Source organism: Urocitellus parryii, chromosome 4 (assembly GCF_045843805.1).
Source record: "Urocitellus parryii isolate mUroPar1 chromosome 4, mUroPar1.hap1, whole genome shotgun sequence".
NCBI lineage: Eukaryota > Metazoa > Chordata > Mammalia > Rodentia > Sciuridae > Urocitellus > Urocitellus parryii.
Window position 1 is genome coordinate 46,177,137 of NC_135534.1, and position 19,277 is coordinate 46,196,413.

The window sequence follows — 19,277 nt, forward strand, 5'->3', positions numbered from 1 at the left end:
TTTTGTTTTGTTTTGTTTTGGCTTGTCTTTTGGTAACTGATTTAGTTAAACATAACTTACGTACTATTTAATTCATCCATTTTTAGTAGAAGAAATTGTTTGACCCAATGGATAGACCTAGTCTCAAACTGCCTCTATTTTCCCCAGGCCTTCTTGAGTAAAATGACCTTTATGATCACTTAGAATATCTTGATGAGTATTATGGAGCTGATCCATATTCCTGCCTGTATCTGTTACTTATCACTTAATGTGTGCCAACCTCAACCATGTTCACACACTTAAATTTAATACATCAGCTGTTCCTGTTGCTAGCATGAGAAAAAAAGAGATCTTTACACATCGAATGTGCCTAGTAAAGAGCAAGTAGTTTTGAGTGTAGCATCTTATAGGGATATAGAAGTGTTAAGTCTGAAAAGGCTGATTGGGGCATAATTCTTAAGACTAGTCTAATAATTTCACATTTTATTTTGTAGGTACTAGAGAGATCCTTCCCAAATGACTGTCCTCCTTGAACCTCTTTCCTTTCTGTGACATTACATCATTCTGGTTTTGTTCTAGATTATTATGAAGCCTAGGGGAACTTGGTGGGGGTGTCACTTGCAAGGCCCTGTACTCGGACATATAGTTCCACGTAACATGTTGGTATTTTCTTAGGCTAGCAGGGCAGTGTTATCAAAGGGAGAGTTTAAATTGAGACAGATGAAAGAAATACAAGGTTTCTGAGAATTTTATTTTCAAGATATAAGGTGAGGCTAAGAAATAAAAAGGCAAACAATGAGGGTAGAAGGTGGGGAAAAGGGGAGCAAGTAGAATGTCCAAAAGGTGAAGAGCAGTTTAGGTCTGAACCTATAAATATGTAAGGATTGCAGGGACTGGTGTTTATGTGGTGTTAGCTGTGTAGCATAGGGATAAGTAGTTGTGTTAGCGTCTCATTGCTGTAACAAAATAACTGAGATAATAAACTTATAAAGAGGAAGGCTTATTTTGGCTTACAGTTTTGGAGATTTCAGTCCATGGTTCGCTGACCCTGTTGTTTTTAGGCAGTACATCATGGTGGGAACACATGACAGAGAAAAACCATTCACCTCACAGTGGAGAAGTGAGTGGGGTTGGAGAGAGGGGTGGGGGTGGGGGGGCATTCTTACACACACCAGGGCTCCCCGAGTCAGTTCAAGGGCACTCCCTAATCAATGACTGGAAGACCTACCACTGAGGACTAAGCCTTTAACTAAGTCTAACACATGGGGCTTTGGAGAACATTCCAGATTTAAACTATAGCAGCACTCCCGTTATAAATGGGTGAGCCTAGATTCCCAGATACATGTTTTGCTTCTTTAATTTGCTCCTTTCCTCCTCCTTATCCCCTAAATGAAGATTTCCCTCAAGTTTCTGTCTTTGACTAATGCTCTCTCTGTCATCTCTTTGTGGGGATTGTCAACCACATCCATGACTTCAATTCTTATTTCAGATGACTCCTATATTTGCAATTTTAACCCTGGCATCTTACTTGACATTTTGCCTCTTAATTTCAACTTCCTGCTGGATATTTCCCTCCAGGTGTCCCATAAATTAGGCCAATGTTGTACAATTTCACATGGCACTATTCACATAAGAATGAAATGGGGTGTACAATGTGGCAGCCTTGCCAAGTATTTCAAATTTGACAGGTTCAGAGAGGAATGTAGAAGCACTGGGATGCCATACCCTATTAGCTTCCTCTCCAAGTGATCTAATTTCCAGTGATAGTATATTAAGAATCATACTTCAGTTGGTTTTCCAGGTTTCATCAGCTACTTTAAAAACTCTGCCTTTTTATACATCAATAGTCAAATTGTTTACCATTTAACATGTTTTACTTCAAAATATTAACCAGATTTTAATCCTTTTAAGACTTCAAAAGAAATCATAAAAATTTTTTAAAAATGTAGTAGGATGCTGAGGTGTGAAGATCTTAAATTTGAGGCCAGCATGGGCAACTTAGCAATACCATTGTCTCAAAGTAAACAAAAACAAAACTTTAAAAACTGTATTTAATTTCCCTATATTATACAAGGAAATAGAATTTATAAGAGTAATTTATGATATTTCAGATCTTTACTTACACATTTTGATAGCTGACAACCTATATGTATACCTTTGATAGTAAATAGATGTTAACTAATCTGAAACCATTTGAAATGTTGATTAGCTAGTTTATAGTTAGTCTACTTGATTGCAAGACATCTATCGTAAGTAAATCATAATAGCAAATGGCAAATTATGCATATTGTATCTGGTTATTTTCATACAACTCTGATCATATTGATGATTCATAGTTATCAAATTTTAAGTAATGGTATTAAAATCACTTTGTGACTAAAATGAATGTTAAAGGCACAACACTATAATTCACAACTTCAGAACAATGGAAATATTCAATACTATACTTCAGTTCTTCTAACCTCTGGATATATGATATTTGGTAAACCAGGAATCCTGAGAATTTTCTTGAATTTTAAATATGTCTTTGAACCATCTAGGATTATGTTAACAGTTACACAATTATGAGAACTGAGTTGAACTGCAAGTTTGGTTCACAATCTTTATCAGTGAGTTATTCTTCTCAAAGACATAGTATCCTCTTGAATTTTTTGAATAAAGCTGAAAAGTTGGTCATCATAATGCCTACATTTCTTAATCCTTATATTTTGTCATTTGGAATTATTTATAAGTAGCAATGACCCACTAAAATGTGCACAATTATTCTTAATTTTTAAGTTGTCTTCCAAAAAAATGGAAAAAGAAAGAAAATCCTGGAATTCTCTAAATGAATATATAATAAGTCCATTTATTAATTTCTAGAAGTGGATATATTAACTGTGGTCTATTTGAGTCTAGTCTTTGTCTTACCAAAGACAAAGACTATAATATACACTTATAATTTTCAAGTTTGCTATTAAACTGGATAACAAACACAAAATTCATGTTGTCAAAAGGGTTTTATTTTGCATGTCATTAGAAACTTATTTAAATTTATGTTAACAATTTTCTTAAGTTTAAAAACTCCATCATAAGGCTGTGGTTGTGGCTCAGTACTAGAGTGCTTGCCTCATGTGTGAGGCACTGGGTTCGATTCTCAGCACCATATATAAATAAATAAATAAAGGTCCATAATCATCTAAAAATATTTGAAAAAAACCCCCACTCCATCATAGTGTTATACTTCTTAAAAAAACCTATGGCTAGGGGCTGGGATTATAGCTCAGTGGTGGAGTGCTTGCCTAGCATGTGTGAGGCACTGGGTTTGATTCTCAGCATTGCATATAAATAAATAAAATAAAGGTCCATGGACAACTAAAAAAATATTTTAAAAAAACCTTGGCTATGAGATATAATAGAAGCCAAGCACACCTGGAACCCTGTAACTACCTTCCAGAGTTCTTGGAAGAGTCTTGATCTCATGTTTCTCATCTGAAAGATAAGCTGAATCTATCAAACTAAATCTACTGCATTGGGTTACAGGAGAAATCATGTTGTGAGAGAACTTTGTAAAAAGAAACTTTATTGTCTACATATAAAGAATCACCATAATACATAATACATAATCACTCTTCTAATCAGAGATTCCTCCATAGTTTCTGTGTGACTTTATCTTCTAATCAGAGATTCCTCCATAGTTTCTGTGTGACTTTATCTTCTTCTCCAGCAGATTAACTTTTGCTTCTAGCAGGCAGTACAGGTATTATTATGGCATGGGATGATCTTAGTTCAGTTAGGGATGGAGTAATGAGAAGCTGAGCTTGGGTATACTCTGTGAGGTTGGTCAATTTCGAGTTCACTTCTGTTCTCAAGGTGTAGTCCTTTAGGGATTCCAAATGAAAGCTATGAATGTGTACCAGGGCTGCACTTCTTTGGGGACCTGAACTTCTACTTTTTTCCCCTTCTTCGCTCTCACCCTTCCTTCCCCTCAGCTCTGAAAATTACTAAAATTACTGCTTAGTTTCTCAGCTGCTGCCTTCAGCCCAGATTCTTGGCCTCCAAGACATTGCTTGCTAATTAGCAAGTGCTTCCAGGAGAAAAGTAGTGCCAAATATAATCTCTCAGCTTCCAGATCATGGCCCTTCAAGTTCCTGCTGCTTTGATAGCTCTCCAATGACTTGAAACAGATTTTTAAAAATATTTTCTGCCAGCTTTTCTAGTTGTTTTTGGTGAGAAAAAAATTTATTAGCAGTTAGCTGATCTTCTTGTATCAAAAGAAGAAATGTGAGCTGGGAACGCCATCATTTACCTTCTTTGAGCATTTTCTCAATTACAAAATAATTATCCCAACAATACTCATATTAGTATTATTGGGAGGATCAAGTAAAATTACAAAATGGAAAAAAATTTTTTCTAACCCATATTGTACAGAAATATAGTCTGTGTGAGCCCAAGGATTTTTACTTTCCTCTTAGGGGAGATGAGCCATCTGAAAGTGATTCCATCAAAGAGTGAAATCTATTCCTGTTCAAGAACTGCTACCCAACCATGCTGCACCTGGGAAGAACTCCCCAGGGGCATGTACATAGTTGAAGTAGTTGCTACACCTCAACACTTCTAAGAAACTGTAGTAAGATATATAACATTACTGTAGATTAGGTAAGTATTGATGCATGTACATTCATAAAGTTAGAAAATAAATATACTCTCCTAGACTCTGTTAAAAACTGATTTGGGGCTGGGGCTGTAGCTCAGTGGTGGAGTACTTGCCTGGCACGCACGCACGTATGAGGCACTGGGTTCAATCCTCAGTGCCACATTAAAAAAAAATAAATAAAGGCATTGTGTCCATCTACAACTAAAAATATATATTTTTTAAAAAACTGTTTTTTTTTTAGGTTGTTCTTCTTTGCATCTTTGGTGAAGTTTCAGGTCACTGCCTCCACTTTGTCGCTCACATGCAGATTTAAAAAAAAAAAAATCCTTAGCTCCTTCCCCCCAATGCCCTTTTACATGCACACACTTTCATATTTTAAAAGTCCAGTCCTGTGTAAAAATTTAAAACATCAAATGTTAAGGTTAAATCCTTTTTTTCTTTCTCCAGAATTGAAAAAAGAATTCATTAGTTTCTTTTCTTCCTTGATCCTCCTTCCCCACTCAGTAGGATGCCTCAGACTCCTCCAGGATTGGAGAATAGTAGTGCGGAGGAGGGTTAAGGAATAGAAAAGTTCTTTTAGGCCTGATGCTGTTGTGAACTAGAGCTTTCTGTACTTGGTGAGTATTTAATGCTGACTTGCTCTCTTGAGGGTGTTTTGGAAGACAAAACATCTCCATGTGGGTAAATGTTATCTCTCTGACAGGGCTACTGAATCCATCCCCATCAGCCACTGGGAAGCTAGTGGTCAATTCTCCTATGGGTGTCATTTCACATCTCTGGAAATTTCCTTAGACTTAGTCTGAACCAGTTTGTTCATACGAAACATTCGCACAGGAGATACTCAGATGTTCTTTTTTGTTTTGTGTTGGAGATGAGGGTCTCACTATGTTGCCCAGGCTGGATGAACTCCTGGGTTGAAGTGATCTTCTGGCCTCACCTTCCCAAGTAGGTGGGACTGCAGGTGTGCATCTGGTTTTGTATCCTGAGTAACTCTGTATGTGAAAGACCTCCAGAAGGCATCAGTTTCTTATTGCTCAGCTATCAGAGCTGTTATTGACCACAACACACTGGGTTTCTCAGCATGAACTAAACAGCAGCCAGCCCAATCTGCAGGAATACACATCAGACTTTCTTAGTCCTGCTGAAGTAACTTTCCTTGGACATGAGATGGGTGGGACTCACATCACACTGATAACTGTGGCCCGAGGGTCTTATTAGACTTCTCTCCTCCCCAACCTTTCTTAGACTGGAAGTCACACACTGGTTTCTAGACACCTGTTTTATAAGTTCTGCTTTGGCTATCTTCCACCTCACTTTATAATGCAGAAGTAATTGGCACTTATTGCCTTAGGGACTCAGTCAAAGCCAAGAGAGGAAGGGTCCAACTTTTACATTTCTGAAAGTAACACCCCCCTCCCCAACAAACATGGCATATAGTTTCTACACATCAAGGTCAAGAGAATGACAACCACATTGCCTCTCTAAAGTCTTATTACCATCACTGATGTTCTCAAGATTCCACAGGCTGGAATGGTAAAGGAGAGGGGTGGTAGAAACCTTAAGGAGTGGGGAGTGAAAAATCAGGAAAGGCCTGGGGAGAAGCTCATCTCTGAAACACTTCCCATGGGCTCCCAGCCACAGGGTGGTAAGGGCTGGAGGCCTGTGTTAGCAGAGGGTCAAGGGTTACCGAATGTGACCCCATTTGTTCCCAGATCCTAATCCCATATTCCTAATATGTACTGGCACATTTTCCTTCAGGAAAATTTTACTTATTTAACTTCCACAAGCAGTATGACAGTGTTTCATAAAAGTCATTTTATATGAAAAATCTTTGTTGGAGGAAAATTATCTGTTATTAATCATCAGAATTAGGGTAGGCCATGCACAAGCAAAGAGGGTGGGAGGTTGCCTGCAGGAATAGACGACAACCAGCCTCAATTCAGCTGCGAGGTGAGAGTCCCCGCTCAGTTCCGGGAATCAAGGGAAAGAACAACGCAGGACACCACACTCGTCTACCAAAAATCTTCCTTCGGCTTTGCAAATGCACATAAAAGCAGGGCACCACAGTTCAGCGATCACACAATCCCGACCCAGACACCCCTTTGGGTTGTGTGGGATTCTGAGGAGCTAAAAGTGGAGCAGCTTTGCCAACTGTTGAGCGTAGTGCACCTGTATGGAATTATTACTACGAATAGAGGATGAGAGGGCGGGAGAGACAAATGGCAGGCACCCCAGAAGCCAGGGGCTGGGGAATGGCTTCGAGGAACCTCCTGGGTGGCCGGGCCTGGCGGGGTCTGATTGGTCCGCGACTGGTCTCACGGGGCGCGGGAAACTACCACAGGTCCCGCTCCCCGGCCCCGCCCAGCCCCACCGCGTCGACAGCCCCGCCCCCGCGCGGGGTCTCCGCAGCGTCAATCCTGCTCTGCGCCAGCCCCTCCCGGAAGCGCCGGCGGAGCGTGCCCGCATGGAGCGCGAGCAGTGCGCCGCCTCGGAGGCCGCCCCCGCCGCGCCAGCGCTCTTCGCTTGGGTACGTGACTCCGCCCCCGGGCTTGGGGCTCTCAGGCCTGTGAGGTGGGGGTGTCCGCGTGGGCGGCAGAGGGAAGAAGGGTCTGGGGCCGAGACAGGATTGGAGGATTCTGGGCTGGGTTTGAGGAGGCACGGGAGCGAAGGGTCTTAACGGGGCGATTTAGGGGCCTGCTAGTTGTGGTGTCGGGACTTGAGGGGCAGAGGCGCTGCCGGAGGAACCTGCCTCCAGGTCTGGGGGTCTGTTCTTCCCAGGGCCTCCCACCCACTGGGTGGTAAGGGCTGGAGGCCTGTGTCAGCAGAGGGGCAAGAGTTACTGAAAGTGACCCTGGCCAGGAGAGCTCCTGGGATGCCTGCGTGGAGGCCCGGGTGGAGAGAGGATCGCCCGGTCTCAGAGCCTACGGGCCACCTGTGCCGCCCATCTCGGGTTGCCTGGAGGATGGAGGGCCTTCCTTATGGCCACCATAGCTGACGAGAGCATCTTTTGGATGTGAGGCCCGTGGTGTGTGGCAGCACGCTAGGCGCAGACCCTGCTTATTTGCGGATACCCTGCTGCGACCACAACTTGCCAGTATTGGAGGCCAGGGAGACTGGGCTGGTGTTGGCTTGATGCGAGCCTTAGTGAGACCTATCTTATGTGTGTCTGAGGATGCTTTGTGCACGGAAGCGTGTGGCATGCATGCATGCATGGGAGCAAAGAATGTTGAGTCTTGTGGTTCTTGCGAGTACGCATTACGATTGTAATGGCAGGTACAATTTCCTAATATTAATCTCCTTGGCTACAGTGTGAGGGGAGGCAGTGAGACTGTGAAGTGCCTCTCTTGGTGCCTGGCACCTTGCAGGTCTCCAGCATATATTTGTTGATTAAAAAAATGAATGAATGATAGGGCTGGGGTTGTGGCTCAGCTTGCCTATCACGTGTGAGGCCCTAGGTTTGATCCTGGGTTTAAAAAAAAGATGAATGAATGAGTCCCTGTGTGGCAGCCACATGTGCTGGTTGTGAAAGATTCCAACTCTTGTATTGGGGAGGATACAAACACACATACAACACATGTGTTGGTATTGAAATCAGCATTTATTGACTGATTTAAAAAATAATTATCAGTCCATGCCTGGCACTTGTTGAATTTAAGGCTGCAGTGTGGCAGAAGGGAGAGGGTGGTGTGGCCTGTATGGCTGACTCTCTGAGGTAGCACTTGAGCTGGGGATGGAGATGCTGTTTCTGGCTTTTTCACATCAGGAGACTGATGTCTGTGGACAGAGGAAATATCTGATAGAAAAAGCTTTTCATATATGTTCTTGATTGTACTGATATAGAAATATTGTTGAAATTCACCTAGCTCCTGTATTTGGAGGGCTGATGGTATGTTCTTCCTGTATTGAAATCTTTGTGTGCATGTATTAGTTTCCTTAGGCTACAATAACAAAATATCCTATACTGGGGGGGGGGGTTAATAGAAATTTATTTTCTCACAGTTCTGGAGGTTTCAAGTCAAAGATCAAGATGTCAGCAGTTTTGGTTTCTTGTAAGGTCTAATGTGGCTTTTTCTTTGTGAGCATCGCTGGTGTCTCTTACAAGACCAATCATATTGGGTTCAGGCTCCACCTTTATGATCTCATTATTTAACCTTATTAACCTTTGAAAAGATACTGCCTCCAAATACAGTCATATTCTGAGGTATTAGAGATTAGGGCTTCAACATAAGAGTTTTGGGGATCGCAGTTCAGTCCATTACAAGGGGGATTTACTTTAGGGGTGTGTGTGTGTGAGAGAGAGAAAGACCACAGTGGGGCGTGTTTGGAATGTAAGGGATACAAGCAAAGATGGAATTAAATTTTCCTTCATCTTGTTTTAGCTTGGGTATAGGATATCTTGCTACATTTTACAAAAATTGGTACCATAATTTGGAACCCCAGAATGCTCATGTCTCACTTTTCTCATGTTCAACAGCCTGCAAGTCTGGTTATGGGACAGGCATGGAGATCTGGGGCTGACTGAGTCCTGTGCATTATACTTCTTACTGTGCCTTTGATCTGACCTTTCCTAGGTGGGGACTTATAGAGCCTTACATTCACTCACCATATAAATAATGTACATCTTCTCTAGGCCAGCACAGTTTCAGATACAGGGCAAATATTGTGCAAAACAAAGTTCTGTATCATAGAATTTACTTTTTAGTGGAGAAGGTAGACAGAAAACAAGTAAACATATGCTATACTGTCAAGGAGTGATATGAAGAAAAACAAAGCAAAAAAGGTGGTAAAGTGCTATTTTAGATAGGGTTATATAGTTGACCCCTCCCCCCTGCCCCCTTTTTTTCCCCCTTATAGACAAGAGTAGGGTCTAGTGAAAGGAATGTGGAATCTAACCTATTGCCTACTCAGGTGTATAACTATGGAAAGTTACTTAAGCTTCCTGAGTCTTAGTTTCTTTATTTGTAAAACCTGAGTGATAGTGTCCTCCTCCTTAGTTGCTGTGAGAGTTAAAGGTGAATGCCCAGTATGAAGAGTATTAATTGTTTGGAATTTGTATTGCCCCTGAGGACCTCAGGGACCTGTGCTCCTGCCATGTCTTATTCTTGCATCCTGTAGTCCTTGCAGCCCAGGATCACTATGAAGATTTTGTTTTATGTTTCGCATGCATTATTTTAAGTCACTTTTGTTTAGGTGAATTCAAAAACAATATATTTAGAAGCTTTTACTATCCCATCTCCAGGAAGAAGCAATGTAGAATAAATAACTAGAAAAATATTATAAGAATTTCTGAAATCTTTTTTTTTTTTTTTTTTGGTACTGGGGATTAAACTCAGGGGCAAGGCACTCGACCACTGAGCCACATCCCCAGCCCTATTTTGCATTTTATTTAGAGACAGGGTCTTGCTGAGTTGCTTAAATTTTGTTGAGGCGATCTTCCTGCCTTAGCCTCCCAAGCTGCTGGGATTACAGGCATGTGCCACTGTGCCCAGCCTGAAATCTTAATATGATTTTCCCTGTAGGCCCATGATCCCTTATCTTTAATTCTGAAAACCCAAAACTTATTGGACATAGGCTATTTATAGGCTGCAAAAATATTACTGTTTTGGTTATGGAATGTTGCCTTAGAACTTTGTAGCAGGATGTATGATACACACACACACACACACACATACACACACACAATCTTGCTTTTAAAACCTGTAAAAATTTTTTCTGAAGTATATTTATTGCAAGGGTTTCAGATTAGGGATTATGGAATTTTATTGTGTTATAACAACAATAGACATGGCCTACTAAGGGAAGCTCTGTTCCCTCATAGGAACTTACCATGTGAATCTTGAGGTCACAAACATTGTACTTGGAAAGACCCCTGGAGATCACTGTCAGCCTTTTTCATTGGACAAATGAAATAATGACACACCTTGCACAAAATCCTTAGCTAACTTTGATTACAGAAAGTTGTTGCCAGTTTTCCAGTGAAGTTGGGGGGAGAAACATCAAGAACTAGTTCCAGAGTATTTTCTGCCCAGTTTGTTCTCGTCTCCCCCTCGTTTTTCTTTCTCTAGCTTCCTTAGGTAATTAGCTTTTATCATAAATAAAACTCTATGCTGTCTCCCAAAAGCAATACAGGGGTGTTGGGGCATTGGAAGGGAAAGGTGAATATTATCATTGGGTAAGTTGTGGATGCAAAGTATCCCTCTTGAAACTGTTTCCTGAGGCGAGCGTTGCCATCTTAATGGGGGTTGCATATAAGAACCTACATTTTAAGAATTGGTGAGCTGTTAACTGTTGTAGGCTCTGAGAGGATGTCAGAGTGAGGGAGATTGGGACAGGTAAATAGACATTGACAATATGGTTTTTATATTTTTTCATCCTTGGCTTATTTTATCCTTAGGGTGCAAATAGCTATGGCCAACTTGGCCTTGGCCATAAGGAAGATGTGCTTTTGCCCCAGCAACTGAATGACTTCTGTAAACTTGAGTGTGTCAGGAGGATCACAGGAGGAGGGGGCCACTCTGCAATTGTCACAGGTGATTTCCTTCAAAAGTAGTTAGCTACTCTTTCTTAGGACATTTTCCCCTAGGCTATTAGTTGCCATCTTTCAGCCTTTTGTATTTTGAAGAGGAGAACATTTTTCTGAAAGAGCCACATAACCATTGGAAAATCCTAGGTAGAGCTAGAAGAACTTCAGAGATCTTATGGGCCACCCCAGATCCACCACGTTATACAAATGAAGTTCAGGGAGGAATACTGCTTAAAGTCACAAGGCTAATTAGTGGTAGAGTTGCAACATGTATCATATTTTATGCCATATGTTATTATTTAACTTTCACATGAATGAGAAATCTTTGCGGTTAGATTGAATATTCCTTGAGAGCAAGGATCTTGCTAGATTTCACAGTATTTACGATAGTACTTACTGAGTACTATATGTGTTACAGTATTGCAGAGGAGGGCATTTGCAGCTGGTTCAGAATATGACCTTGGAATCAAACTACCTGGGTTCAAGTCCAGGTTCTATGATGGATTAGCTGTGTGGCCTTGGGCAGATAATCTCTCTGAGCCTTGGTCTACTCATCTGTTATGGGGGGATAACAGTGGCGGATGAAGAAATTTGGTGAATTAACAGGGCTACATTATAACTTTCATGGATCTTTGGCACTTTGTTTTCATGGACCCCTTCCTCTATAAAAAAATATTGAAAATTACATCTTATAAAAATATATTTTACAATGGTATTTATGTAAAGATTAATATAATCCAGACTGGATTTTGTATTACATATGTATTACTATTATATAATTTGTCTTCGTTTTCAAACAATTTGAAATTAAATCATTCTTATGGACTTCTGAAAGTATTGTGGACCCCAGATACTATATCTAAAGGATGAATTGACCTCACACATAAAGTTCTTAGAACAGTCCCTAGTACATTCTAACTATTAAATGAACATTGACCTTCTTGTTATAGTTGCTGCTCCATTTTGAGATTGATTGGCCTCTGCTCCAGGATTTGGAGTTTCCATTTAGATACTAGATTTGAGATCCTGGACCCTATGTCATTTGTCTTCAGAACATGCATGGGTTATTAACATTAACTTGGGTGAGAAAAAATTATTTATCTTTGACTTCAAATAGCGAATCCCCTTTGCTCACTTTGGTAGTTGTGATTTCTCCTGTGTACACTAGCACCAAAACCTTTATTTTGCAGATGGAGGAGGCCTTTTTGTTTGTGGCCTGAACAAAGATGGGCAGCTGGGACTTGGTCACACAGAGGATGTTCTGTATTTTACCCTCTGCAAATCCCTTCTTGGATGTCCTATCCAACAGGTGGCCTGTGGCTGGGATTTTACTATTATACTCACAGGTAAGTTCACACCTAGATAAATTGTTATCACTATAAAGACTTTGGGAATTTTGGATTGGAACCACCATTTGACCCAGCTATCCCACGCCTCGGTTTATACCCTAAGGACTTAAAATCAGCATACTACAGTAATTCAGCTACATCAATGTTTATACCAGCTCAATTCACAATAGCTAAACTATGGAACCAACCTAGGTGTCCTTCAATAGATGAATGGATAAAGAATATGTGGTATATATATTCAGTGGAATATTACTCAGCTTTAAAGAAGAATGAAATTATGGCAGTAAATGGATAGAGTTAGAGAATATCATGCTAAGTGAAATAAGCCAATCCCCCAAAACCAAAGGCTGAATGTTTTCTTTAATATGCAGATGCTAATTAACAATAAGGGGGGCAGGGAACTAGAGAAGAATAGAGGTACCTTAGATTCGGTAGAGGGAAATGAAGGGCGGGAAGGGGAGGGAATGTGGGGGTAGGAAGGATAGTAGAACGAACAGACATTACTTCACATATATATGTGACTGTATGACCAATGTGATTCTATAACATGTACACTCAGAAAAATGAGAAATTATATCCCATCTGTGTGTGATGTATCAAAGTGCATAAATGCATTCTACTGTCAGGTATAACTAAAACAAACAAACAAACAAATTCGGGTGAGAATAGCAAGGTGGTGGTGACTGGTGATAAAATGAAAACCTCTTTACTCAAATATTCTCTCTGGTTGCCCTGGAAAATTGCAGAGTACTTTTACAAAGAGAGTTTCAATGGTAAAAGAGTCTGGAATTGGGCTGAAAAACTTTGCAAAAGTCTGGGAATGGACTAGATCCACTTCCTGACCCAGAAGTTCTTGGTAGTTGTGTGCCTGGGCTAACTGGTCAGGAGTGCCAGTTAAGGGTTATCATGGGGGAATATGCTGGGGAAGTATGAGGAAGTGGAGATTGTCACAGCAGTGATGGCAGCTTTTTCCCACCTTGGGATTTACACACACACACACACACACACACACACACACACACACACAGATATGGTTGGACAGAACTTTTGGTTTTTGAGGCTAGATGACAATAGAATGTAGAGGGGTATGGTCAAAGGGTAATAGATAATGTTCATGGGAGTAGCTGGTAATAGTTACTTTGTCAGTTGACTTCTCTGAAACAGTTTTGACTTCTTTGTTCAGCTTTGCCCTTTCTAGCTGGACATACTGGATTTAAAGGACCATCTATAGTTTCTGACCATTGTCATAGTCTTCTGGCACAGACATCTTCTGACCATGTCACTCTTCTGCCCTTGTAGAGGGTCACTTGCATAGTATAAATCCCAAGCTTTTTTAGCACATGGTCTTCTATAACTGTTCCCTACTTACCTCTGTTGCCTTGTCTCTCATTCTGCACAATTCCTATGCTTTTATTTCTAGGAATACCAACAAATGCATGCTTTTCTTTCTGTTTGGAACAGGTGCACTAGTCTTTCTGATGAACTTATCCCATCTTTTATGACCTGCTGCTCAGGTGTCACCATTTCTGTTCTGTAGAGGGGTTCCATAATATGTGTTGCATTTGACAGTATTTATTAGAATCTAAATAGAACGCTGGGGATGTGACTCAGTGGTAAGTGCTTGCCTACTATGGAAGAGGCCCTGGGTTTGATCAGCAACATACACATCACATATGCATCCTTATATATGTAGAATTTTGAGTAGTAGTTATCATCTGCTGCTGTTTATGAAGTGCTTATTGTGTGTCTGGGTCTGGGTTGTAGGAGTTGATAGATAACACTGTTTCCTGCTCACATTTGGAACCAGTTGTCAGAAAGGCATATGGCAATCAGAGTGGGAGATCTATCAGCTTTTTACTCATCGGGCTCTGGTGGGAGATAGGCTTAATTAGGAGGACAAGTGGTTCTCATACTCCTCTGGTTCAGACTTATTTTCCCACTTCCAATTCTAGGCCTTTCCTACAGGGGAAACCCTTACTGTATGTCAGCTTAGAATGTCTGAGAGGAAGGGGCTAACCCACACATGTCCTGTCTCTTCTCCCAAACTCACCAATTGGTTAGGTGACCTTTTGTTCCTAGGAAGCAATGATTATGGGGAAGGGCCAGGAGAAAGGTCTGGAATGTTATAATAATTGTTATAGTCAGCTTTTGCATTGTTGTGACCAGAATACCTGACAAGAACAACTTGGAAAAGTTTATTTGGAGCTTGCAGTTTCAGGGGTTTCAGTTCATAGATGGCCAATTCCATTGCCTTGGGCCTAAGGTGAGGCAGCACATCATGGGGGAAGGGCCCAGTGGAGGAAAAGTGCTCAACTCATGGTGGGATCAGAAAGCAGAGAGAGGGAGGGAGGGAGGGAGGGAGGGAGGGAGAGAGAGAGAGAGAGAGAGAGAGAGACAGAGACAGACACACAGAGACACACGTGTGGGGGTGGGGTGGGAAGGGGATAGGGAAGATATATCCTCCCAGGGAATGCCACCAGTGACTCACCTCCTTTAGCCATGCCCACCTGCCTACATTTGCCACCCAGTCATTCAAACTAGAATGGACTGATTAGGTCACACCTCATAATTGAATCGTTTTACCTCTGAGTATTCCTGCATTAACAGGAGATTTTGGGGGTCATCTCATATCCAAACCATAACATTCTGGCCTATGACCCCAAAAGTTCAGGTCCATCTCGCAATGTAAAATGCATTTAATTCATCTCCAGTAGTTCCATAGTCTTAACAGTTTTAACATTACCCAAAAGTCCAAGTCCAAAATCTTATCTGAGATTCAAGGCAAACTGCTGGCTGTGAGCCTGTGTAAAAATCAAAAGCAGGTTTTGTCCAATATACAGTGGCACAGAGTAAACGGTTCCATTTCAAAAGGGAGGAATAGAGGCATAGAAGGAAGGAATGAGGCCAGAGCAAGACTGAAACCCAGATGGACAAACTAGTCCCATAACCCTGCCAGTAACTCTGCATACAGCCTCTAGGACACAAGGCTGTGTTATGTGCTCTCCAGAGGACTTGGGCAGTTCTTGCTTTGCCAGTTGTAGCACACATGGGCTCTCTTTTAGCCTGGCTTTCTCTACAACCAGTGGCTTTTCTTGACAGACAGTCCATGTTACTGATTTCTCTTAATTCCTGAGGTCTCCTTTCCAGCTTTGACTTCACCTTCACAGCTTCACACATCATCCTGTCAGGGACGATGCATAGGGACCGTGACTCTACTTCACTTTACCTGTCCTCTCAGGCTTTCCTTTGAAATGTTGGTGGAAGCCTTCATGACCCCTTAACTCAAGCATCCTGTATTCCTGTAGAACCAGCGCCATGTGGATAATGCCAAGGTCTGGCAATACCTGGGCCCCCTGGTGTCATGGCTGCTGTGGCCTTTGAGTGTTTGTGTGTCTCAGCATGGTGAAACAACTTCTAGGCCCCCCTGTGCAATCAGGATACTACCATGTTCTCTTTGCAAAGGACTTTTCCTTTCTAGACCCTTGAACCTGTAATGGGTATGGTCTTGCAAATTCTTGAGATACCCTACCCTCAAAGCATCTTTCCTATGGTCTCTGTGTGAAGTACTTACCATCTCTTTAGGGGCTATAATCTCTTCAACAAGCACACCTTCCTTGACCTTAGCTTTACATGCACTTTTTGGGCCAAACTGCAAATTTTAAAAATTCTTTGGTTGTTTTCTGCTCCCAGTTCTCACCGTAAACTTGGTTAAATGCTGCCAGCAATATCTATGCCATGGACTGAATACTGTGTTGCCTTGGAATTTATTCTGCCAGATTAGTTAGTCTGTCACTTTTAAATTCAGGCTCACACAAAGTCTCAGGACACGGGTTCTTTATCAGAATATAACATGAGTGGCATCTAGTCCAATTTCTGAGAGAGTCCTCATTTCCCTCTGAAACCTAATGAACACAGTCCATGTTCCTATTGGGATTCTGAGATCCTACAAGAATCACCCATTAAGCTCTGCTTATAATCTAAAAATTCCCAGCTTTCATCTTTTTTTTGTGTGTGTGTGTGGGGGGTGGGTACCAAGGATTGAACTCATTGTGGCTCTTAACCACTGAATCACATCCCCAACCCTGTTTTGTTTTTTATTTAGAGACAGAGTCTCATTGAATTGCTTAGCACCTTGCCATTGCTGAGGCTGGCTTTGAACTTGCTATCCTCTTGCCTCAGCCTCTTGAGCTCTAGAATTACAGGTGTGCACCACCGGGCCCAGCTCATCTTTAAAAAAAATTGTTTTTTTTTTTCCAGTTTTTGATAAACCTTTATTTTGTTTATTTATATGCGGTACTGAGAATTGAATCTAGTGCCTCACAAGTGCTAGGCGAGCACTCTACCACTGAGCCACAATTCCAGCCCCAGCTTGCATCTCTAAGCTTCAAAATTTCTCCTGCAAACCAGCTCCAAAGGCTTTTGAACCACATGGTCATGTTAGTCATAGCAATGACCTCACTTCTTGGTACTGATTTTGTATCACTGTTGTGAGAAACACACTCACCTGTCCAAACCCAGAGAATGGATTGAGAGACAAGAGGTATAGAGAAAGCAAGGCTTTTAATGACAGTCTTGCAAAATTAGGTCTGTGTGAGAAAGCACACCCAGAGCTATTACAATCAGCATTTTATTCCGTAGTGTGCAATGCCCCTCCCCCAGTTCCTCATTGGTTGAGTACTATGGGGTGTACAGTCTTCCTGAATGTTGCCTATTGGGTTATTTAAAGAAATGTACCTTTAGTTGTCTCCACTTCCCTTTGTTCTATTGTGGTAGGAAGGCCTTTTTGGGTTGAATGTATCTTGGCACATACATAATTTATCTTTGTGGGTTAGGCTGACCCCTTCCCCTACTTCCTGTTTGTGAGGGGGAAGGAGCTGTGAATTTGTCCTACTCTGGTTAACTGCTTTTAACTTTCCACTCTGCTCTCCCCTCTAGCTGCTTTTCTTTCATCTCAAGTAATTTTATATTTAAGGCTAAATATTGTATTCTGAAAATGGACAATTAGACTCTCTATTCTGTGACCAAAATACTTGAAAATAATAACTTAGAGGAGGAAAAGCTTATTTTGGGTTAATGGTTTGAGAGATCTCAGTTCCTAGACAGCTGACTTCATTGCCCTGGGCCTAAGGCAAGGCAGTGCATCATGGGTGCCAGGCCCAGTAGAAGAAAACTGCTTGGCTCAGGGTGGGATCAGGAAACAGAGAGGAAAGAGGGGAGTATGGAGGGAGAGGGAGAGGAAAGGACCCACAAGGAACATACCTCCTTCCACGGATGCCCCCAGTGACTTGTCTCCTCTAGTCGTGCCTGTCTGCCTACAGTTACCACCCAGTCATTCAAACTAGGATGGACTGATTAAGTTACAGCTTTCATAATCAAATCATTTAACCTCTGAATTTTCCTGTATTAACAGGAGATTTTGGTGGATATCTCATATTTAAACCATGGCAGTGATGGAAATGCTGTCACATGGAAACCTGAAAAGTAGGGAATAGGTACCTTCTCATTCCAGTACTAGGTGCTAGCCTGTGTTCTGCACAGATAATTTGCCATTAATGACAGAGAGTAATAATAATCTATGTAGAACACTTTGCCCAGTGCCGTGTACTTTCACTCCTAGATTAATAATAGCAGGGAATTGGTTCTGAATGTACTGAAGCTTGGCATCTCTATGTTTTTTCATGCTTTTGCATTTCTTACACTTTAGTATTCACCCATTGTTCACATGTCTCACTTTATAGATTTGCAATTTATTTATTTGTATTTTGCAGAAAATGGTCAAGTTCTATCATGTGGATCCAATTCCTTTGGCCAGTTAGGAGTCCCTCATGGGCCTCGAAGATGTGTGGTTCCCCAGGCCATAGAGGTGAGGATATCTAATATGGAAGGATATCTAATATTGCTTGTGTCCTGTTAAAGTGTTTCCAGTCTATTACAGTTATCCTTACCCATAGAAAATCCATGGAGTAGCAGAATTTGAGCTGAAAATAAGTATTTATGGGAAAAAATTAGTTGGGGGGAATTGATGTTATGAGAAAAAACCCCACACCTCTGGTTAATCCTTATATACATTATAAAGTTTTATAAACCAAAATAATATAATATACCCCATAAGGATAATAATGACATTTTAAAATTCCAAGATTAGTAATAATGGGAATTATGTGAGAGAGAGGTTTAAGATAAAAATGACTTCCCTAGATACATTAAGCTAAGCATTATAGGCTAGTGCTATCCAATGGAAATATAATGTTAACCCCATATGTAATTTAAAAATTTATAGTAGCTTTGTTTAAAAAAGTAAACAAAATTAATTTTTAAATAATAGCTTTATTGAGCTACAATACATATATCATAAAATTTACCCTTTTAAGATGTAGAATTCAGTGGTTTTTAGTGTATTCTAGATATGAGCAGCTGTTGCCATAATATAATAATTTTATAACATTTTCATCACCATCTAAAGAAACTACTCAGTAGCAGTCAATTTCCATTTTTCTGTCCCCCAGTCCCTAGTGACTAATAATCTATTTTTGTATGCATTTGCCTGTTTTGGTTGTTTCACATAAGTGTAATTGTACCATATTTGACCTTTTGTGTCTAGCTTCTTTCTGTTCATGTGATGTTTTCAAGTTTTATCCATGTTGCAGCATGCAGGTGAAATTAACTTTAATTACTTTGAAACTAATCCAGTGCATTCAAGTTCTTATCATTTCAGTGTGTCACCAATAAAAAATTTATACTTGAGATATTTTATACTCTTTATTTTGAACTAAGCCTATTAACTTTGGTG

At 40.9% G+C, this 19,277-nt stretch overlaps 1 protein-coding gene across 3 annotated transcripts in view; it reads left to right on the plus strand.

The window, feature by feature from the left end:
• The first annotated feature begins 7,041 nt into the window (after nucleotides 1–7,041).
• The window catches only part of Sergef (secretion regulating guanine nucleotide exchange factor), a 219,560-nt gene continuing 207,324 nt past the window's right edge, over nucleotides 7,042–19,277 (plus strand). For all 3 annotated transcript variants that reach the window (XM_026398989.1, XM_026398990.2, XM_077797522.1), the window contains exons 1-4: nucleotides 7,042–7,142; nucleotides 11,010–11,145; nucleotides 12,329–12,484; nucleotides 18,256–18,350. In XM_026398989.1, the coding sequence (XP_026254774.1) occupies nucleotides 7,080–7,142; nucleotides 11,010–11,145; nucleotides 12,329–12,484; nucleotides 18,256–18,350 (450 nt within the window). In that variant the 5' untranslated portion in view covers nucleotides 7,042–7,079. The remainder of the gene's footprint in view (nucleotides 7,143–11,009; nucleotides 11,146–12,328; nucleotides 12,485–18,255; nucleotides 18,351–19,277) is intronic.